The 23,878-nt window shown below is 34.2% G+C and overlaps 1 protein-coding gene across 3 annotated transcripts in view; it reads right to left on the reverse strand.

Moving 5' to 3' along the window:
- Window positions 1-1,177: 1,177 nt before the first annotated feature.
- Window positions 1,178-23,878, reverse strand: part of LOC128234053 (hemicentin-1-like) — a 107,451-nt gene continuing 84,750 nt past the window's right edge. For 2 of the 3 annotated variants that reach the window (XM_052948014.1, XM_052948015.1), the window contains 8 exons: window positions 22,227-22,520; window positions 7,668-7,979; window positions 6,826-6,972; window positions 5,348-5,369; window positions 4,728-4,816; window positions 4,179-4,194; window positions 2,037-2,110; window positions 1,178-1,729 (listed from right to left, as the gene is read on the reverse strand). In XM_052948014.1, the coding sequence (XP_052803974.1) occupies window positions 1,674-1,729; window positions 2,037-2,110; window positions 4,179-4,194; window positions 4,728-4,816; window positions 5,348-5,369; window positions 6,826-6,972; window positions 7,668-7,979; window positions 22,227-22,520 (1,010 nt within the window). In that variant the 3' untranslated portion in view covers window positions 1,178-1,673. The remainder of the gene's footprint in view (window positions 1,730-2,036; window positions 2,111-4,178; window positions 4,195-4,727; window positions 4,817-5,347; window positions 5,370-6,825; window positions 6,973-7,667; window positions 7,980-22,226; window positions 22,521-23,878) is intronic. The other variant, XM_052948016.1, reaches the window with a different exon arrangement.

The following is a 23,878-nucleotide window of genomic DNA, read 5'->3' on the forward strand; positions in this document are numbered from 1 at the left end:
ATAATACAATTTTAGCAATAAAATATCAATCAGATATCTAGAATTTATAGATGCTCACTTTATTATGAATGCATTGAGTTTATGTACAACCTCGATATCCATCTCATTCAACACATATGCTCTCAACCATGCACCTTATGCCTGCAGTTTTCTGTCAATTGTTGTTAATGCAATTTGGTTCATCTTGTTGGCGTCACGGCCTTCCTGGGTATGACTGATATCATTGGCTGTTGAATGGTTTGACCTCTTATTGCCCACCTTACTATATCTAGATAATCTATATCCAAATGGATCTGAATAGTCGTTCCACACCCCTACATTCATTGGTATATTCAACAGTATGTGTTTCCTCATTTAAAGTTTTCCTTTTCAATCGGCAGGTTTTCTGCATTCGTTGCGTTTCCTTTGACTTCATTGTCTTCTTGACTTACACTACTGTTCACTTCTGATATATCTTCTCAAAGATCGATATTTCCTGCATCATCATGCGGTGTCGGAGGTACTTTACCTTCTTCGTTAGCATGTTGATCATCTTCATCTCCTCTTACATCTGTATCGCTATCATCAATTCCTTCAACACCCGGTCTGTAGTCCGTTCACTTCTTCTACATATAGTTTTTGACGAGGTTTTTAAAAGCATTGTACCTAACCGTTATTTAGTTATTTCACAAACTACCCTTATGATCCAGCTATAAAACGAGCGCTTCGATTATTCGGTATGTGCAATTACTATAAATAATACTTTTAGAGTATTTTTCAAAACTTATTGTTCTATAATTGTGTTATATATTACCGATGGTGTTGTGTTCTCTTTTCATAAGAATGATACTTTGGCCATTGACTTAACACATATTAACCTTATCTGTTAGCTTAAAGGGTACTGAAAATGTTTCTGTCTTTGTCAAACCAAAGAGGTTGTTTGTACGTCGAGTACAACTTGGGGTGAACTTCCTTGGCTACTCTGATTGACACGGATGAAGAAACATATCCATATTCATATTTCAAATTTATCAATATTTGTCAAATTCTCTTTATTGTACCACCATTTTTCAATAAAGCAATCGCGTTAAATCATAAGTGGAATCATGACTTTTTTCTAACTTTGTTAATTCATTCTGAATGATATCGCCATGGTAAACTGGACTGTTATGGTGCTGTTATTCATAGAGAATTAACGTTCATTGATATATTTTTTATTATAAATCTGTGTACATTAGAAAAACATAGCATTATGTATATACATGCACTATTAACAGAAACACAAACAATGTACTGCGTAATATAAATGTTTTCAAAAAGTATCCATAAAATAGATATAAATCGAATTCCATTTCAAATGTGCAGCTCTGTATTTATTTATGTGTGTGAACATGCGACTAACGAATGATCTATAACAATTATAAGATGAGTTTGATCAGTTTTAGGTATTCTGGAGATTATACTATAACGGAGATTACTGACAAAAATGTCCAAGAGGTTGTTCCTTTCTTTTGTTCTACGTCGATGAACATAAAACTTTAAAAACACAACTATTATGTCATATCGGTTTACCGCATTTTACAAATCGGTTCTTGGTTTTGGTCTTACACGATCTGGCAAAATACGAGAATAAATCACTAAAAAGTTTTTAAAAGTGTAGACTATCTATGCTTTCAGCTACAGTTAATTGACCACTAGAGCACTTTCTGCACCGGGGTTTTCAGTGACGTGTTGTTGTAAACGGGATCCTCTGCAAGCAAATGAGATCCACATTTCTAAACGGTAAGTGTATAAGCCCATATGAAATAAAATAAAAACATATTCGGACATTTTCTCATTTCGGATTTCAAGTATTAAAACAATTGCATTATATCGTATGAATTAACTAAAAACTAAATATTGCCATTTTCCTACAGTATATTCATCAAATGTAATTACACGTTTTTAAGTAAGTACGTTATCTTTTCCGGAACAGCTAAAACGCAGAACTGCATTTATAGTTCAAGAGTGTCTTAAATATTTCAAAAAATATTTAAGTAAATAATAAAATGTGGTACCTGTTTTGACATTCTCGTAGTATTCATTAGACTTTGAATCATCCAAACTCGTAAACACGTGTGATGCTTTGGATCTAAAAAGGCAAACGTCTACATAAATTATGGATGTTAGTTATTTACATCTTCATAAATCATGGATTATTGTTGACCTCATCTATAAATAATGTATGCTATTTGATAACTTTTTCCTATTATAAATGTTATTCAATTACGACTAAATATATTTAAATGATGGTAATTCAATGAATAAAGGAAAAAAAAATGCATATTACCTATTAAAGTTTGTTGTAACATTAAAAGTTCGATATAAATGTTTAAACCAGCAACTATTACATTGTCATTCGGGAGCCAATTGTATAAGAAATTGATACTTTGTCAACTGTAGGCTAGTTTATAAAAATGAACTTTAAGACTGGTTAATTACAGTTATTGCATAAGTACTGACAAATCAGTTAATTAATTAGTTAGGTTAGGTAAAACATAATATGCAATTTGCTGCAACACAAGTTCATCCACTATTTCTCTCAGTTCACCGATATACTTAGTGTTAGGAACGGTTTGTCTCATAATGCATAATACATTTAGGGGATATTATGATAGGCCGCTTTTCTGACGACCTGTATCACGTCGAGTTCGGTGTGTAAACACGTATCCATCGAGACCGCAGGCCGAGAGGAATACATGTTTACTCATCGAAAGAGACGTGATGCAGGTCACCAGAAACGCGTTTTATCGTAATATTCTATTTATTATATACCTGCCTATCTAATAATTCCTTTTAATTTTTCGGTTTCAATTTGATTTAAATTTACCGCCATCTGTCAAACGTCAAAATATAGAATGGCTTGCGCGTATGAATGTGTTACGTACTTGTGTATTGAAGTCAAGGGAGGTTACTACAACGAAACGAAGTCAGAATTAACATAATTCACTTTATTGGGCAAAATAAGAAGAATATGTTTTATATCTTAAACAAATAACCAATTGCTGATACGAGAACAATTATTAAATGTCACAGCACAAAAAACCGGTACTTATTTTACGAGTTTACACTAATCGCCATTTCCTATAGACAAAACACGGCCACAACAAAGTGAACATTCGTGGGATTTTTTAACGATCATTATATGCAGAATTGAGGGAAGTTCGTGAATCAATCGCTATTTCTATCGATGACGCGAATTCGCCTTCTTCTTTAAATTATCTAGCTACTCTTGTTTATGATAATGCTACGATTTATGAACTTCGAAATGGCAAACATCTTGTTGTCAAGATACTGATAGATTGGAAGTGTTCACTGTTTCGACCTTCGTGCTTATCCTCATGTTTCTTTGAAAAACCATGTTCCTGAATATTAACATGCTTCTGGAGCGTGAGTATGGTAAGATCATTTTATGTATTATGTATTTTATATAAAAGTGGACAGGTTTTGCCAGATTTTCGTCACGCTATTTTAGCAACGCAAAGGTAGTTCCGAGACTACACATACCGAATCAGAAAACGATAGTATGGTGATACGGATTTATTAATATAGCGTGATGTATTTTCACTGTTGGATATGGAAAAGGAAATTAGTAGGCATATAATGAATGTGTCATATCTATCCTATTGTCAATAAATATACGACTTTCGATCTGTAAAATAGTGGCAGCATAACTCGTTTAAATTCAAATTTAAGAGAACACGATCAATATGTATATTTATGAATATATAGGAGCCCAAATGATTAAGATACTACCTGACATACCTTCTGACATACATTTTTTATTTTGTAAAATCAGTTCGGATTTTTTTTATGGCTGACGATGACATGTGCATGTCTCATAATTGCCAACGGATGCTTTCAATAAAAACGACACATTTAACGTTTCTAACAATAAACTTATACTTATAAAAGCTGTTTGAATCTTAATGAGTTTCGTAAAATAACCAGAATTATACGCGTTCATAACGTTAACACGTTAATCAGTTTAGAAAAACTAAACATTACAATGCTTCAAGGTAATATAAGTTTTGAAAGCATTTAAAATCTGTAAATAGAAAGATATTGTTTAAACGAAATGTCATGGAGCTATTGGACAAGCAAACCATATGATTTATGGCAACAACTTCATTTAAAAAAATATTTTGTGAATTGCTTACCCGTCGTTTCCAATATCTGAAACAAAACAAAACTACTACATGTTAGACTTATCTGATATTATCTCAGAAACTGATTAATTGTTATTCCATATATTTCACTTTCAGCTTGATTGATTAAGGTTTGTTTAATTGACCTTCGGTTGGAACACGTTAATTGCTTAAACTATCACATTGAACACGCAGACTTAGGCTGTTGTCAAAAAACAAAAATCGTTTCGCAGGCACCGCGTTATTCAATTTATTTCCGTCAATTTGTTTATATTACCCAGTTGTTTATTCTTAAAAATACTCAACATTGTTTAATATAAAAGTTTTGTGTAATTGTATTTTATTACTAGAACTGATAACAAAACCGGTGTCAGGTAAAATTAAAGCCTTTCAATAACAACAGTTTAATTTTTCTATATAATGAGCTGTATTGATTATGTAAACTAAAATAGTACATAAGAGATAAAGAAAATGATGGAATAAAGAAAACATATTGCCTTGCCTTGAAAGTTTGAAAACCAAATGTGCCTACCATATTAACCATTTTTATTTTAACCTTACCTAGAGTGTCATAAACAGTCTTGTTATTTGTCATTGACATCTCTTCGTACGTAACCGCAGCGTTATATCCTGGATTTCCAGTACCTTGTCTGCAATCATCAAACCAACATATATGTTTTGTTAACATGTCAACATGATGAAAGATTTATTGATTTTATTAAGGGAAATTGTATAAGACGCGGGGCCATGATTACTAACAGTTTAAAGTCTGAGTTTTAGATTCAAGTGGAAAAACGGGATATTTGCATTTCATTAAAATTAATTCTCTAGTTGAGTTCTAATGACAAAATTTCTTGAATTTTAATGATATAAGAAATTGTATTTTAATTTACTTCTTTAACATGATTTAAATAATATGTCATTTTAACCAAATGCTATTTTTCAGTCTGAGTCTTGACTTTGATTTGAGACTGTTCATAAGTAAGGCTTCTGCTCATACATTGAGGAATTAGTAATGTCTCTAAACAAAACAAAAGCGAACAAGTGGTGAATCACACATATGAGAAATATGATATTTAGTTGTACTATTTAACAATATGATTTAAAGACATATATTGAAAGGAATAATGTCACCATCTTACGTATTGATTGTAAAAATATTTGTATTCCTCAAAACTTACCCGGTATGACTTAAAGGTGAATCTGTAAATTTAACATTAGACATTATTTAACGATGTATTTATTATAACACTAGTAACGATTCACATGTACATCTACATTACACAAACATATTTCCAAATGTTCAGAAATACTTAACATTTTATACATCAATACTGCATTTAACAGGCCATTTACTTTTTGTTTGTAAAAAGACTATTTTCTCTTTTACAAAACATGATTTATTTTCAAGACTGTATGAGATTTCACCAACACAATTATTGTGGCCGAGTTTCGGATAAAAGTTTGGTCTGTTATCTGTTATCTTATTTTCGACCATAATTCGCAGTCATAAGATGAAAGGGGAGTCTTTATCACGTTAAAAGGTTGTCCTAAGTGTTGACCCATTCAACACGTGACAAGGAGCACAAAGTTGAATTTGACAACACAATAAATATAAGATCGGATGAATAAACCAGTATCTGTTGTTTATACATTTTATGACCTAGTTTTCTTCCTGGATAACCGATATTTAAATTTCAGAATGATTGTTGTAGTACACTCTGGCCAATATTTGTTAGGTCAAAGGGAAATACAGATTCTATTTGATACATGTATTTTTTCTAACTTTCTAATTTGATTCAAGATGACCCATATTTGATACTACCCAAAACCTTTTAAACACAATCATTTTAACAAGAATTACTGGCCCCAATATAACAAAAATAATTAAGTGAAATCCTGATCTCAGCCTAAACCCATTATACCACAGTGCATCAAAGGTAATGAAAAAAACATATACGTTTATACACATTTAAAAATGTATTCCATCAACGATTATGTTGATTCAGGCCTTTGGTCAAGCTTCCAAGAAAACAATATTTTACAGCCAAAAATGTATTTAAGTATGATTCATACCTAAGTATATTTGCTTGTTCTAGAGTATTTTTGGTAATCAACACAGTCTAGTCAAAAATACGTTTTAAAAAGTATAAAAAACATGTAAGATTATGAATCATAATATGTTTGTATTTGGTTTATTGAGTTAAGATTGAGACTAAGATTTGACTTGAATATTTTTGTAATATTTGGGTGTGGTGATCAGATGAAGCATCTTTTGCGCAAAAATAGCTTTTCTAACTGATTAAGTTTTAGGCGAAGGGTCAACATTTTAACAATTGTTTTTATCAAAATTTAACGCATTTGCAAACGATGCAGACGCAACACGGAAGATGGTCAATCTTCCGACCTCAATAGCTCATCAAGAGTAATTTAATTGAACCATACCAAATGCAATCTTTCATACGTCCCAGTATTTATCACTTGGATTCAGAAATTTTAAGGAACAAACATGTGCCTGTAACCTATTTATACGTCCTTGGGAAGTGAATATTCTCAATATCTTTGCTGCTTGAGTGTAAGTAACATATACGGCATAGGTCAAACATAAGTCCATCAATGTCTAAATATCATGATATTAAATTTGTAAGTGTGTTAATACCTTCTTTGGGGTTGAGCTTGAAGGCACACGATACAGAATATTTTCTTCGAAAAACAAAGATGACTACCGAAATACCCAGTATCAATACAATCCCAGCTGTAACACCACCAGCAATTGTAGAGGTCTGTGTTTTTAAATGGCTGATTTCTGTAAGATATAGCACAAATATATGTGATAAAAAGTAATTCATACTGGTCAGAACCCTATCACATTAATTGGGTCATGGGCCTTGTATACATGCAGGTATTGCCACTAGTAATATTTGTGAGGTATGGTGAAAGTAACATAATTGTCAATTTAATTCTATCGAATTTACAAACATGTCTCTACCAATTGCAAGACAACCTATACTCATGAGCATTTAAAGACTAGATTTATTCGACAACGGAAATGTTAATCGTTATTATCAATGCACTAAATTGTTCATAATCCTTCTTTATAAGCAAATTCTATGTTGCACCTCGTAGTTTTAATTTTCATGTATGTAATATTTGCAAAACGGCCGATTTAGCTATGACGAGGATTTCCGAACGCTATTTTGTCACGCTCTTGCGAATTGTTGTTTTCCGGCATTCTCCCCCTCAAAATATTTATGAAACGAACATTACTATTCTATCATATTAACGCCTATTTATAGGATACTAATATAAGCCATTTTTGTACTTTTATACACACATACGTGCGAAATGAATCGGTTTCGAGCCCGTACTCATGAAATGGTGTCATTCATTTAAAAATGCTATTCGCGTTTGAATTGATATCACGTTCGACCACTTTTTATTGGCTACGCTAATGATGCCTTAAACGTGATTATGCACATATTACATCGTCAGTCAAATTACCTGATGGTGTATGCGTCAAGGTGCTGAACGTTATGTTCGTTATCGCAGATTTCCCTTCTAAATTTAATGCATACAATTCGACAATGTATGACTCTCCTGGCTCTAAATTGTCAAGTGTAACGTTCATCTCAGTCTCTCCTGTATGTGTGACATTCATCTCAAGCCAGTCTGCAAAGGGTATTGAAGGCCGATATGATATGTGAAAGGTTTGCAGAAGACCATTATTAAACCCTGGAATCCATGTAAGTACAACGCTGTAGCTCGTGATTGTATTTGGAATAACCTTGAACCCTCTAGGCGAGTCAGGTGGACCTAAAACAAATAAATTAAGTGTCATGACATATAATATTTAGAAACAATACGAAATAAGCCTCATAAAAAGTAAATTTCATTTCCAGTATTTTGAATCATTCAGCATTTATACGTTTTACATTAAGCTCGATTAGGGCCGCAACATAACTTGAAGTTGCATTTTTGTTTAGATGCCATTTTTGTCAGTGTTCAGTCGATTGGAATGTGTGGTTGATTTGGATTATTTACAGACAATATATATCGGGTAATCGAATACTTACCGATATATTCCTACTTTTACATTTATATGTTTAGGCAAATAATTTAAACCGGAAAAATTGTTAAAATGTTCTGGATTAAACATACAGCATCTTCAGCATCAGATAAAAAACACATTTGAAAATTTTGTTCATTGAATACAAAGAAGTGGAATCTTGTCCATATAAGTCGTTTCTTCTGAATAAAATCGACATAAATAACTATAGTTGGGAAGAGTTAAACGTTTTAGACTTAATTTTGTGCTTTAAAAGCAAACAAATAGTCGAAACAACTGCAGAAAGTACTAATTAGTAAATACACCCAAGCTTGCCAGGAAAAGACAACTCAGAAAATATGTAAGTTATATGTGGTTTATTTCATGTTTTGATATTTGTATACAGCTATATATGCTGAAATATTTTTGTGCAAAAGCCTCCTTATTGTTATGATACGGGCACTGATAGCGCTTATGTAAAACGAAAAGCCGGGCATTAACGGCACGTGAATTAACTGAATAATGCACGTTTTTTACCGATGACGCCCGGGATTTTGCGTTTTAACGCACCACGATAAAGGACCGAACACACACATTTTATGCAATAATTTTAAATATTTCATAGTTTTGTATTCAGGTTCTTTCTATTAATCATTGGACAAAAGAAATATCATTACTCATCAACGTTTTTATGTAGATGTACACATTTACTAACCCTTATTTTGTAATGCGTTAAAAATAGGATATTCTCATGGATTGTTCCAATAACTGAATTAACCTCTGAGACCTGTAAGAGATATGTCAAAAGGTATGCACTCCGAGTGCAGATTTGTGAAAAGCATTTAGATAATTAAAAACCGGTGCGTTGGTGTTTAATGTTTGCACAAATGCTTGATGAAAGGAACGACAATCATTTCAAACATTGAACTTCAGTTAAAGGTTTTTTAAGACTGTTGACTGTGACCTTAAACTAAATAGACTTACACCCAATCTAAAATAATGGTCAAACTAGGGGTAACCATCCACTGGTGTTTGATATGCATACCTTACTGATACAATAAAAACTACAGGGAAAAGTCTAGAAGTCGAAAATAAAAACTAAGGAAACATTCAATAAACTACAGTCATTCCATAGCTTTCGAAATACGAAACAGTTTGCTCTGTATCTTTAGAATGCCTCAACGAGGCGTTTTAGTGTGTTCAAAACATCTGAAAACTTAATAGCTATTGGCATGCCAATATCTAGCTTGCATTGTTTAGAATCTAGTTGATGTTTACATTAAACTATGCCATAATATGTGCATAATACTAACTTTTATTTTTAGATTTGACCCACCGACCGCCATGACCTTAGACCTATTTCATTGTATATAACTATGTTGAATGTTTGATGTGTGTTTTTTTAAACTTGAATCATGGCAATAATCTCTAACATTGTGTTAAATGTTCACCTCTAACATATTTAATAAATTCCGACAATCTTATAAAGACCCCACCGGCACAAACTGAAATCCACTCTATATTCCAGTACCTTATTATGTGCTTGTTAATACTTTGCTCTTAAGAACAATTATTTTTTCCAAGCTACATGTAAAGGTTAGGAAGTTCATCACGAAATTTTTGACATAGAAGACAACGAAACTCAGTCCTTACTAGTAGTCCCTTTTATTTGAGATGATTTAGCAAAACGTATCAATTTTATTTCAAGAAAAGGTTCAATAATGGCAAAATTTGTCAACATTAAAAAAACCCCGACTTGGTTGCTTTAAGGCTTGATATTGGTGAATTTCAGAAACTTAAGAACAAAGCTATAATTGTTGTGACTATTTTTGTTATCAAGTAATAGGTCAAATATTAAGAGAAGCGTTTCAGAGGATTAAATCATTTTCTCTTTTAAGAAACATTTTGCCTGATTTTTAGTTACAACTAACCTTGCCCTTTTGACTAGTCATAATTAGGCATTATGTTTACCTAACCACATGTTGTGAGCAATATGTTAGAAGTTTACCTATTTGTTAAATATGAAATTAATTATAAGTTGTGATAAAATGAATCTTAACAGTAATTAATGAGTAATATTTACATTAACACTTTATTCCTTAACGATGGTTTTGTTTATCAATTTCATATTATATCTGTATAAAGTGCAATGGCATTTCCCATCGAAATCGCGTGCGTTTGTTCGATACTTCTGTCCTGTCATTGGGCGCAATAATACTAATGGGCGGGGCATATTTACTACGGAACTATTTTTTTCAATGAAATCGTAGTAAAATTATTGGCGACATGCAAAACTGTAATCTGCAGTAAAGCACTATTTTAAGGGCCTTTGCAGATGGTAACGACCGAAAAAAGTGTATTATCGCTATTATTGCATAAAATACACACCATTAGAAACGTTTGTGTTTAAAAAGGCTATTAAATGTTACGAAAATGCAAAAACAGTTTGTTCGAAATAACCTCTATAACGGGTGCTTGTATGACGTCAGGAGTGATGTCATTGAAAAAGTTTTACATTAAGCTCGATTCGGGCTGCAACATAAGTCGGCAGCTGCATTTTGTTTTGACGCCATTTTTTGCAGTGTTTATTCGTTTTGAAAGTGTTGTTTTTTCGAAAATTGACTGGATTACTTGAATTATTTACACACAATACCTATTGGGTAATTAATTAATAACTTATACAGTCCTTCTTTAACCATTATTTGATTTGATAACTAAGTTAAGCATGAAAATTTTGTAAACATGTTCTTGATAAAATATACAGCATCTTCAGCATCAGAGAAAAAATATATTTTAAATTTCTTTGTTCATTGCATACGACGTAATGGAATCATGTCCATATAAGTCGTATGTTCTGAATAAAATTGACAGAAATAACTAAAGTTCGGAGGAGTTAGTCGTTTTAGACATAATTTTGTGCTTTTAATAGTCAAAACAACTGCAGAAAAAGCTATTTAGTAAACACATCAGCTTGCCAGGAAAAGACAACTAATATATAATATGTTTTTGTGCAAAAGTTTGCATCGTTGACCATCTTTCGGTCAGAAACCAGTGTGACGTAATACGTCATAGTTAAGATATAATTAAGATTTAATTAAATGGATATGTGTCTACATACTGTATGTTTAGTAATGTAGGGCATATTTGATTGTCATTTGAATATGGAAGTGGTTGACAGCCGACCTGGTACAAATGTACAAAATGGTCATGTTAATTACAAAAACGTGTATTCCTTGGGTTGTAAAGCTGTCATATTTATACAAAAAAGTAGTACTTAAGAGAGATGATTTTGTATGTAAAAACAGTTGGGTTAGAGAAGGCAAGAAAGCGGCCTTGGGTCCTTAATGGACGGCAGTTAGGATGCGGGATTACCTTAAATGTCATGCTGTACTTAGACTTGATTGTTATACTTAGAAAGAACTGGAACAATAAAGAACTAACATTCGAACGGTTGTTGTTTAATAGCTTAAAGACTTCCAGCAAGTTAAGTGAACAGTAGCATTACGTGACACCAGGTCGCTCAGCCTTCATTGTTATGATGAGGGCCCTGATAGCGCATATGTAAAACAAAAAACGGGCATTGACTGCACGTGAATTAACTGAATAATGCACGTTTTCTACCGATAACGCCCGGGTTTTTGCGTTTTAATACACCACGACAACGGACCAAAAACACACATGTTATGCAATAATATTTATTTATAATATGTTTACCTTGAAAAGATAGAAAATAAACATATAAATAAGGACTTATTTTATCTGTGCATTCATTGTCGTATGAAATTAGGTTACGATAGCTGTTCTAATTTACCACCGTTGAGAACAACGAGAGAAAGAAAAAGAGAAAATGCTCTTGAATAATCTATTTTATTTTAGCAGAAATGTAGATTGAAATTAATGTAAATATAAGTATTAAAATTCGACATGTTGCATTTTATTGGGGTATGGTATGCCTTCGGAATCCACCCATTTTGAACAGCCCCATTGCATACCATACCCCAATAAAATGCAACATGTCGAATTTTAACCCTTAAAAATGTATTAAAAATGTTTTATTTGAAATTAGGAAAACCGTTGGCAACCATATATATATTGTCAGTAAGTGGTTACAATTGTAATGCTTTTTAAATAAAAGTTCAAATTGTGTGACCTTAATGGAGAGATAACTGAGCAAAATTTAGAAATGTTTATTTTTTCTGTATATAAAATGATGTAGTAAGAAGTAAACATTTTGAAGAAACGCACTTTTTCTTGCAATTTCCTGTTCTACATAAACATCAATTTCTCAGTCAAAAAGTTAATTTCATAAAAAAACTGATTTGTGTTGGGATAAGAATAGGCTTCAACAAGGGAGGTAATTGTGTAATGACAATAAACAGTTCCTTAGAGGTTCGAGTTTTATCTTTGCCCATGGGCAAGATAAGAAATTCCAACATGGCGAAATTTTTGGATCTACTTATCTAAAATTGAAGAAAATGTATTCTTTGTTAAAACCCTTCAATCAGCCGTGTGTTTGATTGGTAGGATGATACACATTTCTCGGACCATCCCCATCTATCATTTAATTTACAATTCGTTTACCAGCCGTGATGTTTGATGAGGAAGGGTTACCTTCTCGAATCCTCTCATCAATCTTTTTAGTCACATTTCCTTTACCAAGATGTTTGTTTTCGGGAAAGACACCACTCCCCCAACATCCTCGTGCATCTATTTGCAATATCAATCCAAGTCATGGTGTTGCTAAGAAAGAAGATACCCTGTCATGACTTCTATGGAGTTACAATATCTCATCAATCCAAGATGTTGATTGGGAGGAGGAGGCAATTAGTTCGTTGGTTGATCTTTTGTCACAATACCTTACAAAGCCATGGTGTTGGTTGGCGAGATGGGCTAGCCCTTTCGCATCATATTTATTCAATTTAGTTGCACTCGTTTACACAGAGACGGTGTCGCTTGGCATGATGGGACAACCCTCCAACAGCCTTTCCGTCCACGTGTTTTATTACATTCTCTCTATCAGGCTTGGTGTTGGTCGACAGGACAGGTCAGGCTATTTCTGTTACAATCTCCCATCCAGTCGTGGTAGTAGATGGTTGGATCGAAAAACCCTAACGCACTGTGTGAGTGTGTATGCAAGTTTGTGTATGCGTCTGGGAGTATATGCTTAATTACACAAACATAAATTAAATATTTCTTTCGAATAAATAATGTACCCCTTTTTTTGGTACGCACATGCATTGACTTTGACTCGTCCGTACAATGCTATGGAATTAAACGAAAGGCTGATATTTTATATAAAATAAAACGAACAATATCGACGCCGTTTGATATATGTCCATTTGCTGGTGTAATTTATATTGTGACTAGAGCCTATTTGAACGTGTTTGTCCTCTTATGTGAACTTATGAACATTTTGCTTTGATGTTTTCAGAAACTGACTTTAAAGTTATTCTTCGTGAATGTCATCAAACAAAATTCGGAGTAGATTGAATATTGAAATACATAGATATACATAAGTAGTAAGTTTACTGGGGCAGGTTTGCGAAAGCCTGTATATGCCATAAACCAGTCCACATTATTTTAATATACAATAGACGCGAATAATTATCTCAGAACTCATAAAATCAATGTGCACAATATATCGTATTTTTTATGATGTAACTTGTTGATGTTTTATTGATAGAAAATATGTTTACATCTAGATGATTTTACACATTACATTTGCAAAGTATTGCCCTGTAAAGAACATTTTATGTACAAGTAGCAAATCTGTCAGATTTTTCTACATTTACATTAAAATAATATACAGTTGAGGCTTTAGATGAAGCTATAAGGGGCATATACAATAGTTATACAATTAGTCTGTATATGCATGGCTAGAAGGGTGTTTGCTTAATGTTCAACATACGTCATAACACTATGGAGGACTTTTATACATATGGGAGCTATGAAATACTCGTGTACAAGAATAATTCATGACAAAATGTACTTTATTACTATTTTATTGTACTTAATTTAGAATATAGATCATATTTATCAAATATCAAATAATTGGATTGTACAGTAAAACGCTCATTCCATTTCTTGGATAACATGATGTCACGTAGTATTTAAGTGACGTAGACGTTAACTTAATAAAGTTGTTAATAAACCAACCAGTTGTGCATATCTGAATAATATATTGTTACACAGCTATTTAAATCCACTTTAGCTAGGACTAACATTGTTTTTTTTTGATGATTAATAAAATCAAAATTAGTTGACAAATTACATTTGTTTAAGAAATACTGTCGGTCGAGGTTTCGAAATATATATATGAATTAGTGATGCTGAAACAGGGTGAGTCTGGACCTGGAATATTCTGGACCAAGGCTATATAAAAATCGCAATTTAGACCAGGGCGATACGGAAAAAGTATAATTAGAAGATGAGAATTTTAGACAAGGATCTAATTAATGAATATTGAAATGAGACTCGCTAGAGCCCCCGATTAAAAAACAAAAAACAAAAACAAAACAAAAACACAATATATATGTATATATAATCCAAACCCTAAAAACCGTTGCAGGGTTTCCGCCAGGAATTTCATAATGCATGTCGGGACGGGAGGGTGCAGACGGGGTATATTCCCGACGTCGATTTTTTTTTTAAATTTTCGTAATCAAAATGGTGCAATTCCGTGCACTTTAAACAAATTTACAGCTATGTTCCTTTGATTTAGAATTACAAACTCCGAAAATTATTTGCGAAAGTGTGTAATTGTTTCTTTTCATTTATTATTGGTATTTCTCAAGTATTCCGACAATACAATATCAACGATACTAATCGACTCATGTTTCGTTAAGTGCGGGTATTATTTATATTGACACCGTCGACATCACAGACAAATGTGTAAAACTCGCTGTCTGCATGCTGGAACACAAAAGAGCCCGGAGCAAAGTTCTCGTGGGTGTATTTAAAGCGGGTCGGCTATATAATAACTAAATGGGAATGTAATGTGTATTTTCTGATTTATTTATCCTTTTTTCTAAATAAATGAAAAGAACGATAAAATAATCAAAGTTTAATAATAAACAACACAAAATATAACTTTACACGACCCAATTACATTCGACCACATAGCATAGCAATCAAACAAGGAGCCGGCGCACACCATCTTCTCTGCCTCCGTCTTGGAGAAGACCGCCACACTCGGGCATTCCATAGAAACGCATAACACTGCGTGTAGAGCTTCATTTTGCAGACGGTTTCGCTGCGCCGTCTTTACGCGTTTCATGGTTGAGAAACCGCGCTCTCAATCTGCTGTCGATGTTGGGAGCAGTAGGCCCACTGCTGCCAACAGACGAACGTTGGGCATCGCCTCCTCAGCGGGCCGGCGACCTTCTCCACCAGCACGGTTGTCGATGTTTTCGGGAGCACGAGGTCTTGCTTGATGGTGTTCTTGAGGACCCTGTACTCGGAGGCGGTCTCGATGGCATCTGGTAGTACTGCGGCAAACCGCTCAACCAGCATCTGCAAATAAGAGTTAATCATATTTGAGTTATGTTTTGATTGAACTAAACATGTGCAACTCTTCTTTAAGAAGAGGGTGTTTTCTTTACGTGTTAAAGAAAAATAAAGTTATAATGATATACGTAAACTACAACTCTGGTAGGTAGATTAACATTCCTCCAATTACCTGTATTTCGTCTTTGCAGTGGTCGTTCTGCTCCGCCTGGTCTTCGGGTACTGTGGTGGGGTTGAACATAGAGAAGGCCGCCAGCACGGGGATGTGATGGAATCTGCTCTCCAGATTGGTGACAACGGCGTCGATAAACTTGTCAAAGACGTAATTCTTGAAATCTGTGACGTCGTTCGCGCTGGGTTTCTTGAAGCGAAACGGCTGGTCTGACAGTTGCCCTATGGTATTGGGAAGCTCCCTGTAGTTCAGCTCTGGGTGGTCTTTCATTGACCGGACCGTGGTGATGGCACTCATCACAAGAGTTCCGACTGTGCTGTAGACCGCGTCCTTCGTCTGAAATGTGAATCAAAAAGTGCATCCATGATACAGTGAATATATACTACATGTGTTCAACTATCAATGCATTTTTACTACATTTATTTGAAAAAACAACAACAACATGTTTATATATGTTTGTATCAATAAGGTAAAATAAATATCGAACAAATTCTCATTTTAATAAATAAGGATGTTTTCATTGTTCATCGCTCTGATGTTACATACCTGCAGCGCAAGCGACAGGTTCGCCAGTACGGGCAAAACATCTGACATCATCATCAGAACTGCCACGAATCAGTATTGCTGCATGAAAATAGCCAGCCCTGTGCCACTGCGTCGCACCGCTGATCGCCTTCACGGCCTTGTTGTGCGAACATCCTTTGCTTCAATGACCTTCACCTTAGGCTCTTCCAGGATAGTCTGAAAAAAGAATAAAACATATAGGACAACACATAATGCTTTGGGGATGTTATACCTAGTTTTTAACGATTCCAGTGTATGCATTAAAAATCAAATTGAAGAAATGTACATTTGCTAATTTATTTGCGCATGTTTACCTGAATCTCTAATAGATACGCTGTTCTGACGCCACTAGCGTGGTAAAACCGGAAAAGCTGTTCCAGGCTAGACTTCCACTTAAACAGGTATGACACTTTCTCGGCGGCCTGTGAGCTGGCTAACGCCAGACGGTGGGCGACGCAGTGGTTCACAAGGATGTGGGGAACCATGGTTTAGAGTTATGCAGCAACGCCATTCTTCTTTCCCAGCATGGCGGCGGCGCCATCACTGCCAAACGCGCACATCTTGTTTAGCGGCAGCTCGGCATCACGCAGGAACTGGACGACAGCAGCCCGAATGGTGTCGGACTTTCCCCTGTGAACTTTCACTAGCGAACAAAACGCGGTTTTACTAGCGCCCTGATTAAGATATCGCACGTAGATGGTTAGCTGGCTGTGAGTGACAATGTCTGTCGTCTTATCGATCATCACCGAGTAGAAAGGCGACTGCTGGATCTCTGCCACGATGTTTCTGAAAATGACGTTTCCAAACAGGACCACCGTCTTGTGCACGAAGTCGTTGCTCGTGTAGTTGGTGTTGCCTCCGAGTGTCAGCATGTTCAGCACTTTCATCCCCATCCGGTTGGCCAACTCGAATGACAGCTTTTTTAATTACCCAAACATAGATCTCTAGGAGGTTTAGACCGAATTACATCTTCATCATCCAAAACATACCTAATGAAGTAGTCGAGACTTAAAAACGACTAAAAAGGCCATTTAAGTGTAGAAAAAGGTGCATTGATAAAGTGAATAATATAAGTAGAACATATGGGAGGTATAAACAATCGGACTTGAGAGCAAGTATCAAGGCAGAAATAAATTGAACGGACAAACAAATGAGGCCCGCTTAAATAAGCTACAGAAAGGTATAACATTTATTAGACTAATATAATGGAATAATATAAGCTTGTCCTTGCAGATTTTTTATTTTGCTTAAACATTGCATGCCTCAAATATTGACCAGACCATTTTCTAAATTGCTACAATGTATTAGCATTTCTAAGCAGCTTCATGCATATTCGATTGCTGTATCAGTTCCTTAACCGCACGTTATGTGCCATGCACAGAACACATACTTGGTATTGTGCATACGTGTCTTTATCGGATTTCAAAGAAGGTTTTTATAAAATGATTGAGCTACTTGTATTATATACTTATAAATAATATTGCATTTTAAATACTTTGTATGCCGATGTACCATAGGTAGCAAAATATGAGTATATAAATAATGATAATATTTGCAAATTTACAAAATAAATAACAATGATTATAACACCCTAAGCAACGAATGCTTTTCAAGGGTCAAAAGATGCCGAATCATTTGCTTAACACTGCTTGAAAAAGAAACGTCGCAATCAAACGAAGAGCGAGAGTCTCTGAAGAAATCAAATCAAACTCAGAATTTTGATCAGTGTGATCAAGATCACGAGATATAATGAGCTCAATAGACGGAACAGATTCCAGAATCTAAAACTAGTAAATATGCCAACATGAGGTAATTTTAAAGCATATGCAATATCTGCCACTAAATACAAATACCATCAGAGGTTGATAAAAATCATCTCATCTAACACACTAATGAAAAGCTAAATGATTGAAATATTTTAAAATTTCAACTGGGTCATATTATAAAATTGTTCAAAGATGACAGCGCTGAGAAGAAAGAAACTTCAGTTGTCCACCACATAATGCGTTCAAATTATACTGAAATTAATAATTCAGTATTCCAAGTTTATATAGATAATTTTACTGTACACAACTTCAAGATTGGACATTCACCACATCCTTAAACATTACTTTAACATAGCAAACTAACATCAATATATATATATATATATATATATATATATATATATATATATTTCTCTACCCTAGCCATAAGGCATTAAAAGGCAATAACCAACGTCAGGATTTAAAAATCTTTTTGTCATGCAATAAACTCTGCCTTTAATTCTGCTTCACACCATTTAGACACATTATCTGAATTTCCAAGTTTATTATACTTGAAAACAGCCGGGTTTTTTTTTCATTTTCTATCCCCAAACTCCAAAACCCAAAATTATAAAACAGAACAACCTTGCCATAAATGTTCAAAGCTTTTAAAAAACACAAGAACGAAAAGATAACCATTGTAACCGAATAAAATATCAAAACACTCATAGAATATTCAAATTATCAACCCAATTATAATATGTTAAGAGATTAAAAGTTGAGACTGAAGAAAACTATTATGAGGATATTTTCAAAGATGAAAATTACAGCCCCGATGTACAAACTGGGAAAGAACAAAACAAGGAAACAAAATGCCGTTAATTCCCAAAAACCATAACATATTATTTTCATGATCAAAAATAAAAACGCGGGGCTTCCTACTGCGATCGCTGCTTTCGCGGATACTCATGACTAGACTGTTTCAACACTCGCCGAGAATACTGTAAAACCATTATGTTAAAATACAGATGTAAAATATAAATCCCTTCACAAACAAACAATCACATCGAATTATAAACGGACGCATAATCGAATGCCAGTCCATTTTGTCATATAAGCATAATCAACAATCAAAAGCCGCAGACAAATTTAAATAGCTCTGGATTTGTCTATGAAGTTTGTGAAGAAATATTCCACTACAAGATTCAAACTTGTTCAAGCAGTATATTAAATGAAAGTATAAGTTCTTTCAAACAAGCAGAAGAAGATTTGAGATCATTCATATGCAAAGTATTGGGAGACTATCGCTAACATATACATATTTAACTAAAACAATGTCTAATCCAGACTTCAGGCAAAAATGTATGAATGCTTACAAACTTGACCCCTACCACATTAATTTGGTATGCTCGACAAAATTACACACATATATTTCTGGAATTGTTAGCCTTAAGTAGTCTGCGTATATTTACAGAAAAATTAATGCGGTGCAGTATATGTACGGTATCGAAGTGTTTATCGACGCAAATAGTCAATACTTTATGGTTGATCCGGTCAAGGAATAGAACTACGTTATGCATTACGACGCCAAAACCATCAACGGTCAGGCAATAAGCCTTCCATTCACATACTCAGGCTTTGAATGGCAAAATCTAAACGAGAGTGGACATTTCAGATATCCTAAACACATCAGAGGGCAAGTACCTGTCGATTTTGATTTTCCCAACAAACACAGCATACCCCATAATGCATTCGTTGGCTAATGAGAAACTAGCGAAAGAAATTGAACAGTTATCTGGCTGCCGGGAAATTACCGGAATATAAAAAACATTGTATATGTCAAGACACTTACTTGAAATCATATGGACAAAAAAAGTATGTAAAATAGTTCATATATATACATCTGTTTCTGTTCCTGGGTAGAAATCTAAACATATTATCATTATAAACATAAATTAAACCTTCAACGAAATCACGCTGATGAATGTTGCAAAATAAGGCATAGTCTGCCTTCAGAAAAAAGTTATACAAACGTATAAACCACTTTGAGTTTGCAAGACAATAGAGAACATCCGCAAATAAGTTGATATAAAAATCGGACGGCAATGCTAACGGGAAAATAACAATTTTAGCCATGTCCAATTCCAACACATCAGTCCATATATTTAATAATTTATTTGATTTCCTTGAATACAACACACAGCTTAAACTCATCAAAGCAATATTCGTTTGTATGAGTGTGCTAGATATATGCACATCTTATTTATAATTGGAATTATAACACTCTATAGAAGAAGAGTGGTGTGTAATGCGAAGTGTGCCCTTACTGGTATATATAAAAAGAAGATTATTAGGAAGACATGGCTGATGTGCGAAATATAAGTGACTTCAATGATCCCCTCTTAGACCATCGACAATACGACGAAACAAACATAAATGTTACAGCTATGCTGTCTAACAGTAAACAAGACAGCACTATCTCCAGTGAAAACACAACTGTGTAAAGCACCAGATAGCATAATGATATATGCGTTTGGCTATCAGGTGGAATGAAAAGCAATTATTCGTTGACATCTTATTTCTGGTACAGGTGCCTTAAGTTAAACCCAATATGCATTGTTATATGGAAGTCCATTCTATGAATATCAACAGCTCTATATTAGAACAGTGGATTTGCGTCTGCATCATTCTTTAAGTCCCCAAGATACCGCTGACTGGAACCATTGGCATATCTTAATACTTTGCTGAAATGGGAGGGCCTTTTAATTGCTTTGATAAAATATTGAATTCCCTCGACCCGCTTTCTTTTTCATTTATTACCCGCAGTCTTTTTTTGCATTTTCTTTTGCATTCTGATACTACAATATTTCAGCAAGGGTCCAGTCAAATATTTCAACAATTATTGTATCCTATGTATCTCTCTTCTACCCCGTTTGATGGTACATTGTATTTCTCTAGCAACTGCGTAAGAACTTTAACTTTATTTAAATAAATACTTAACTGACCATTTCAAAGAGTTCATTTCATTCACAATTTAAGTAGTTTGTAAACATAACATAAATCGATAATTGAATGATATGCAAAGTTATACGGAGCAAGACCTGTATCTTTGCCATTCATGTCTAATTTCACATTATTGTTTAGATATATACACATAATTAATTTTAAATGCCTGTCTGGCCTAAATAAGGAACATGTTCCTATGTCATTACCTTCTTGATCATACAGAGTGTTCATTACACTATTGATTTCACCTAGGTTTTTGAGAAACATAGATAAAAATCAATAAAGGTTATCTAACAATGAAGGAGAATCAAACGAGCCAGACAAAAATCACATTTACCGTGACCTTGAGCGTTGACGTAGCGAATTACCCATAGGGGCGATCTACTGGCTAATGGCTACGTCAAGATAAATAAATCATGGGCGTAGCAGAATTCCTTGGAAATAAAATGTACAGACAATAGTTAAAACTGTTACCAATAAATTACCATACACAATCAAGGAAATTGTACTTTGTCCTGTTGCTGATTGAAGTACTTGGAGAATATTTTAGACTCTTGACTTATTTAAGTTTTTGAAATGTTCCATTATATAAACTGATGAATACAAATTGTTCAAGGTAAAAAGACCTACATGACTAAGGCATACACTTATCGTTATTAACCGTCTAGACTTGTTCCTGCTTCATGAAAATTGTTTATATGTATACTTTATGTTTGAATAAACTTACTACAATAATTTTGTTAATGTAATCGACAGTTGCCATTATAAAGCATCAAACAGCTAATGTTGGCACATTCTTGTTTGAAGTGATTTCAAAATTGTATTTGATCATCCCAAACTTGATGGGGTTTTTTGCAGAATAATAAAGCATTCATCCTAGTAAGGCGTTGAAGACAGTCCTTTTTGTTTCACTTAAATCGCTCTATACACCATCAGCCCTAGTTTTAAGATAGAGAGGATTGTACAACGCGCCCGGTCCCAGCCTTCTACGTCAACGCGAAAGTGTTCAAAATTTAACTTACATAGAACTTGGAGACTCGCGGTTGCTTGCTTGGTCTTAACCAACGCTGTTCCTCCAGTAGGTGACAGTGTATTCCAGGCTGTACACGTTACATTTCCGGCGAGTGTGGTCTGTACGCTGGTAAATATGAGGTTTGGGCCAACATGTGAACCTCCACCAGGGTACGTCCACGCATAAGCGGGGCTCGGGTTTCCCAAGCTGCTGCAGTTGAGCGTCATCGAACGTCCGGATATGACGCGCACGTGGGAGATTATCGCGAAACCCCGGTAAGATACAATAGGGGTGGAAATTTCAACTGAAAATAAAGAGAAATTCTGGTATAAAGTTATAAAATGCTGAACAACCTACGGATATTACCCGTTTTCGGGGTGGGGGGGGGGGGGGCTAACCTCGAAGGTTTTTTATCATATTTTGAGAGAGCATTTTTCATATTAATATTTTGTTTGGTATACAACGACCACGATAAAAGACAGTAAAAAGATAGAATGATTACTCTTTAATGTTTATGTGATATACCTTATGGATTATGCATACTTCATCGTTCTCTTAGTTTAATGATATGCTCCGAGTTCTTAATTCAAACCGAACCTGTTCGTACTCATATAGTTACCGTATGTATAGCTGAAGGAATAAGCAGTGTACGAAATTGGTTAAAGGTTACCTTCAATCGCTCGTCGCTGTAAATAATGCAAAACCGAAATAATGCATGGATTTGGTTTATCCCGATGATTAATATACCATAGAATAGATTAGGAATGTTAGATGGAGAAATAATTACAAGTTGACGAGACGTTGGAAGTGCTTCTATGTAATAATTCGTCGGTCAGTGGTTAGAATCCCACACCGGTGTACATTTAAATGTAAGAATATGCAACCTATTTTTTTTTGTATGATTGTTACAAGAATTGGTCGCATTCAGGTTCACTAGAAATTGAATTTTACTGCTTAAAGTGAAAACATACAAATACAAGCATGTTATAATGAATGAAGGAATTGCGTTGATTTCCGTTTAAAATGGTATTTTATTAAACGGTTGTTATAGAAAAACAGATTTTCCCAAGTAGTGGAACCACAAGTGTATATGTAGGTTTTCTATTCTCTAAAGTAAAATTAGGTACGACCTTTCACTAAAATAAACAAAAAGTTTGTTTCCTTCATGCTTATGTTTGGAGTTGTATTAGCATTTTAAATCTTTTGTTTTTACATATGACCTTTTAAAAGAGTGTAATTGCGACGATGCCCGTGGTATGTCACGCATGCAAAATTATAGCTGTCACTTTTCTAGTTTCGGTTCGTGGATAAAAAGTTCTCCAATATTTAGTTATTTTTTCACCCGTGTTCGAGTGATTCATTTTATAATTAATAATCAATGAACTTATACACATTTGTAAACTACACTATTGCGACAATATATATAACAACATAGCATGTGCTTATTTAAACTGTATGATTAATTTATCTACGAGATATAATGTTCGCAAACATATTTCATTTTGTTTGCGGTGGCATGTGGGTGCGAAACAGAGCTGTAAATTTGCTAACATCCATATCTACAAACTACTACTCAACTCAACTCAACTCATCTTTATTTCCACCATTAACGGTGATATTCATATTATGTACAAATAGTTACTATGAAGGCATGATATCTAT

This window comes from Mya arenaria, chromosome 5 (genome assembly GCF_026914265.1).
Source record: "Mya arenaria isolate MELC-2E11 chromosome 5, ASM2691426v1".
Classification (NCBI taxonomy): domain Eukaryota; kingdom Metazoa; phylum Mollusca; class Bivalvia; order Myida; family Myidae; genus Mya; species Mya arenaria.